The sequence below is a fragment of the Sturnira hondurensis genome, unplaced genomic scaffold (assembly GCF_014824575.4).
Source record: "Sturnira hondurensis isolate 20B ecotype Veracruz unplaced genomic scaffold, ASM1482457v3 Scaffold0023817, whole genome shotgun sequence".
Lineage (NCBI taxonomy): Eukaryota > Metazoa > Chordata > Mammalia > Chiroptera > Phyllostomidae > Sturnira > Sturnira hondurensis.
In genome coordinates this window covers 3,331,662-3,337,377 of record NW_028096448.1, presented here as the reverse complement: position 1 = coordinate 3,337,377, position 5,716 = coordinate 3,331,662, and the positions used below count along the sequence as shown (strand labels likewise).

The 5,716-nt window shown below is 47.1% G+C and overlaps 1 protein-coding gene across 1 annotated transcript; it reads right to left on the bottom strand.

The window, feature by feature from the left end:
* Positions 1-1,309: 1,309 nt before the first annotated feature.
* Positions 1,310-3,997, bottom strand: LOC118981216 (40S ribosomal protein S5-like). Its single transcript, XM_037037953.1, is given in 3 exon segments — positions 1,310-1,945; positions 1,947-2,023; positions 3,934-3,997. Coding segments are annotated over 3 exon segments (720 nt in total). The 3' UTR covers positions 1,310-1,366.
* Between the last annotated feature and the right edge of the window lie 1,719 nt (positions 3,998-5,716).

The following is a 5,716-nucleotide window of genomic DNA, read 5'->3' as shown; positions in this document are numbered from 1 at the left end:
GGTGAGGAGGTGGGCAGCTTTGACATTCAAAGCATACATTTTCTTAATCCTGGCTGGGTGGCTCTGTTGGTTAAAGCACTGTCCCCATACACCAGCAGGTTACAGGTTCAATCCCTGGTTAGGGCACATATGGGAGGCAACCAATCAATGTTTCTCTCTTACATTGATGTCTCTCTTTTTCCCTCTCTTTCTCTCCCCCTCTTCCTCTCTCTTTTAGACCAATAAACATATCAGGTGAGGATTTTAAAAAGTCAAACAAATGTATTTCCTTAAAACTTAAGAAACTCTAGTCTACCTTCTTCTGAGCAGGAAAGACACGGGGGACGGGAGTGATTCAGATCTCCAGGCAGCCCTTGTGAAGCTGATTTGAGTGTGGACAGAACATGCTGAGAAATCACACTTTATACCCCCATCATTGAGTTCTGTTCACATTGGGACACCAGCACATACCGCCCTGCCTTGGGCTATCCCCAAAGGAGTGGCTGCCTTAATCAAAAGCAACATGCCGCCTGCTGGAGGGGCAGGAGGCAAAGCCACAAGCAGCTACAAGCTCTAAAGAAAGTAGAGTCAACATGAGTCAGAGTGGAATCTTCCCAAGAGTGTAGTCTGGGAAAAAACCGGCTCAATCGCACCCAGCCACAGCAATATAGGAAAAGGAAAGAACACCCAAGAAGGCAGGTCAGCTTCCTACTCTGTGGGGAAGAAAACCACCAACAGACTTGGCATGCAGAAAATGCTTATGGAACGAACGGGCCTTGAGTGAAGCTGACCCTGGTTTGAATGCAGGCCCATGACTTTGTATGGCCCTGGGCAAATCACTGAAACTCTGATCCTCACTTTCCTCATGAGTAACAATACCTACTTCAGAGACTCACTACGAGGATGACATGAGATGGTATGTGTACACACACATACACACACACCCTTAACACAGTGCCTGACACATACTTGGTTCTTAATTCATGTTGGTTTTCTTGTTTCATCTTGCATCTTACTCATGCATCTTGAGAAAGCGATTTGAGGCAGGGATTTCTGCCAGAGAGACCTTCATTTCTAGGTTAAATATATTAAGCACACACCGAACCCTACCAAGCTATTTAGAAGCAAAGATGGAAATAGTTAATTCCACATACTTTCATTCATTGCAAAGGCACCACTCTGCTCTCCCAGGCTCTACCAGCATTCACCCACGGACCAGACCAGAGCTGCAGAGCCTTGATGCTGTCTGCTAGACAGCCACGCCCTTCCACTTGCCCCACCTTCCCTGTGGACCATGGTTTAAGGCTCCCAATTAGTCTTGCCATTCTTGTTTTTTTGGTGGTGCTGCCCAAGGGGCAAACAAATTTACTAGGGCTGAAGCCAGTGATCAATGGTTGGACTTAGCCACACACTCCAGCTCATCTTTCTTCTTGATAGTGTAGGAGTTGAAGGAGCCCTTGGCCACATGTACGAGCTCATCTGCCAGGAACTCAGCGATGGTCTTGATGTTCTGGAAGGCAGCCTCACGAGCACCTGTGCACAGCAGCCACATGGCCTGATTGACCTGGTGCAAAGGGGACACCTCCATGACCTGTCGCCTCACTGTTCTAGCTCGTCCAATTTGGGTTGAGTCCTCCTGGGGGCCACTCTTGATGATGGCATTCACCAGGATCTGCAGGGGGTTCTCGCCAGTGAGCAGGTGGATGATCTCAAAGGCATGCTTGACGATGCCCGCAGTCACGAGCTTCTTGCCATTGTCGCAGCCGTGCATCATCATGGAGTTGGTGAGGCGCTCAACAACGGGGCACTGTGCCTTGTGGAAGCGCTTGGCCACATAGTGCCCTGCACTGTGGGGCAGGTACTTGGCATACTTCTCCTTCACCATGATGTAATCCTGCAAGGAAATGTCATTGATCTGCACATCATCGGTGCTCCACTTCCCGAAGAGCTTGATACGAGGGGTCTCTTGCTACTGCAGGTGCAGCCGGATCCCCAAGCACACTTCCTGGCCACCTCTGCCGCTCCGTGTGGACCACGTGCTCCGCTGGCACAGACAGGAAGAGCTAGTCTTGTCATTCTTTTTGCACGTGGTTTACTTGTTCACCCTTTTAGTCTCGCCTTCCAGAATCGGTCTTTGCTTAGATGTCCTCCTCACCCACGTGGGAAACTCGTTCCTTCTGTGGAGCACAGTCTCCCCCCAGATGGAAACCTCTCCCAGAGCATTTTCCCAGTGATGCTGCCCATCAGTGTTTCATATAGGTTACCTGTGTAGGCAGCGTCTATGACTGCCTTGCTTTTTCCCTTACCTTGTAATCTTACTCAAGCTTAATATATATGACACAGTTGACCCTTGAACCATGTGGAGTTAGGACACCAACTCCCCTGCACAGTCAAAAATCAATGTATAACTTCTGACTCAAAAACTTAACTAACAACCTATGTTGACCAGAAGCCTTACTGGTAAGAAACAGTGGATCAATACATATTTTGTATATTTATGTATTATATACTGTATTACCACAATAAAGTAAGCTAAAGACAAGGAAATGTTACTTTTAAAATCACAAGGAAGAGAAAATACATTTATGGTACTGCACATACTTATTAAAAAACATCTATGCATAAGTGGACCTGTGCCATTCAAACCCACGTTGTTCAAGAGTGGACCACATATCCATCTAACGTGCAACCACTAAGCACCTATAGTAAACTCTTCAGCCATACTTTGTGATTCTTTTTAAAAATTTTTTCACTTACTAATAGAGAGAGATGTTGATTTGTTGTTCCACTTAGATATGCATTCATTGCTTGACTCTTGTAAGTGTCTTGACCAGGGTTCAAACCTGCAACCTTGGTGTATGGGGCCAGGGATGTAATTCTTTTTTATTTGGATAGTGCTTATCTGGAAGTGAATCCTTAGAGAAGGGAAAAAGCTAGATAGGAGTTAAGATGAAGAAGTTGTCAAATTCTCTTCACAGAAAACATCTAGGGAAAAAACCCCCACAAGAATTCTTCTCCCCGCCCCTTTTCTGGCCCTGGGATTCTTCAAGCTCTGAACTCCAAAGCAGGCTCTGTCTCAGTTCCTGCCTCACTGAAGTAAAGGATGGGGGGGTGGGGGGCAGAAAACATCTCTGGAAGCCTCAGAAGGCAGCTGGCAGGCCCTGCCTTCTCCACCCCAGGCACCTGACTTAAGAGTCTATTTCTACTTCAGCTCAGAGGAAAAGAAAGATCTGTTTAAAGAGAGCATTTCCCCCACCGATGTCTCAGCTGTTAGTGATTAAAGAGAAGTAGCTCAAGGAGCCATGAACTCTGCTCAAGTTCAGGCCATCCCTAGCGCCCACCTGAGGAGATGATTCAGTTTACACAGCACCATCACTCGATGGCTAACCAGAATATCAGGTGTCCTGGTGTGTGAGCACACCCCCAATAGGAAGTCCGTTACCTATCATTAGGTTGTGTCATGTGATATCGACCCGAAATGGAAATGGTTGCATCACTCAGGAGTGGCCTGTTTGACACCAGCTTTGGGCCGTGGTTCTGCCACCACTGTTAACAGAGGTGACATGGCACTGAGCCTCAGCCCTGGTGGATCAAAGAGTTTCTCCACTGCTGTCAGCCAAGAGCATAGGGGAGGCAGTGGGCTGAATGGTAACCGCCAGGGGGACACGAGTCTCTGTCCTAATCCCCAGAAGCTGTGATTGTGACCTTATTTGGAAAGGGGGTCTTTGCAGATTTAATTAAATGACGGATCTCTGGAGGAGATCATTCTGGATTATCCCAAGTGTCAACAAATCAAATGGTCCCCACATCAAATAGCAAGGAACGCTGGAAACACCAGAGCTAGCAGAGGTGAGGAAGGATTTTTCCCTTCGAGCCTTCAGACAAGCAGGGCCCTGGGGAACTTGTTGTGGCCGCCCAGAAACTGATCTGAAGGAGTAGGAACAGATTTGTCACCTGAGAGCATGGCCTTCCTCAGCCCTCTTTTTGGCTCCATGAGCACCACTTTCTTCGGTCTCATCCACGCTGTACATCCACACAAACCCCCAAGCGGCCCCTAGAGTTAGGAGAACCGGGGACTCTTGGAGGTAGGCTGAGTCACTGGGTCCTCTGGGCGGGCAGTTGAGGCAGGAAGCAGTCCTGTTCAGGAGCACAGGCCTGCACACAGCCCAAGGCCTGCCTCAGGATCAGCACACAGCAAGGAGCAAGCAAGTAGATAGATGCCTGTGCTCCTTCCCCTCCCCTCAGCTGCCTCTCCTCTCAGAGGACAAGCCCTGGCTCTGTCTGGGCACTCATGCTGAGGTGGCAGTATCCACAGGGCTGCCGTGAAGGTTGTATGTGTGTGTGTGTGGTGCACGTGGCGCTGGGCTGAGGGGTTTGTAGGGGCTTCGTTTCTGCCACGCTCTGTTCACCACCAAATATACTCAGGCCTGGGTTTTGACAGCCCAGTGGAAGGAGCGTCTCTTCTCAGTTTGTCTGCACAAAGAAGGCATCTTTTAAAGTGATGAAAACATACTATTGGGTGATAAAGATTTAGAAATAGGTTGTGGTGATGGCGCTACAGCATTGTGAATATAACCCATGCCACTGAATTATACACTTAAAAATGGCCCTGGCTAGGTGGCTCGGTTGGTTGGGGTGTCATCCTGTGCACTGAAAGGCTGTGGGTTCGACTCCGAGTCAGGAAAGATACTTAGGTTGCAGATTTAATCCCCAGACAGGAGGCCTATGAGAGGCAACGAATCAATTCTCTAGCCCTCTCTCTCTCCCCTTGCGTCTCTCAAAGCAATAAAAAAAATTCCTCAGACGAGAATTTAAATAGTTACAGTGGCAAATTATATGTTAGATATATTTTACCACAATTTAAATGGAGAAATAATGTAAGATATTAAAAAAACCACTGCATTCTAAACTTTATATGAGTGAATTATGTGGTATGTGAATTATATGTCAACAATGCCATTTTTAAAAATGCAAACAAGAAATACACTTTGCAAAAACAAAAAATTTAGGGCTCCCATTAAACCAGATCTGTGAAAACAAAAATTCTGAAGAGACTGCAAGTACTAGCAGTCCCTCCACACCAGCCTTGCAACATCTTTAATGGGGTCCCTTCTCAGGGCTGTTTCCCTTGCTCTCTGCCTTTGAGACTTGAGCTCAGGTTTGGTGACTTCAGTGCAGAAAATGGTGCTAGGCTGCAGCAAAAAGCGTGGTTTGGGGACTCTGATCAATGGCCACCTGACTCACGTGTCGGGCTAACCGTCTCTCAGAGTCTGACCTTCAAAGTCACATTCTCTTTGCTCTCTGGGTCCTAAAACCCCATGTGCAGGTTCTTCCTCTGCCTTTCTTCTCTTAATTAGCACATCCTGCATTTTCTAAGCCATCTCTTCTCTCTTGATTTTCCCATCAGCCTGTAGCTTCTTACTACATTACACCTCGGACATACTGAGAGCTGCACGCAGGGTCACAGAATGTTTTGACTGAAGGAATCATTAAATAGCAACAATTTTCAATTCTCTCTGCAGATCTGCCCACGGGAAATACAGGCAGAGACAAAAACAGAAGCAACTTGTCAGTTTAACTCCTTAGACCACACTGGGAAGAATAATCCTGAATTCCTGGCACACGATATTTGTTCGAAAGGCATCATGAAAGAGAACTGGAAATACCCAGAGATGCTGAAACAACGAGGTTGTGAAAACACCATATATACAAATGTCTCTTGTTCACGAGGAGGTGC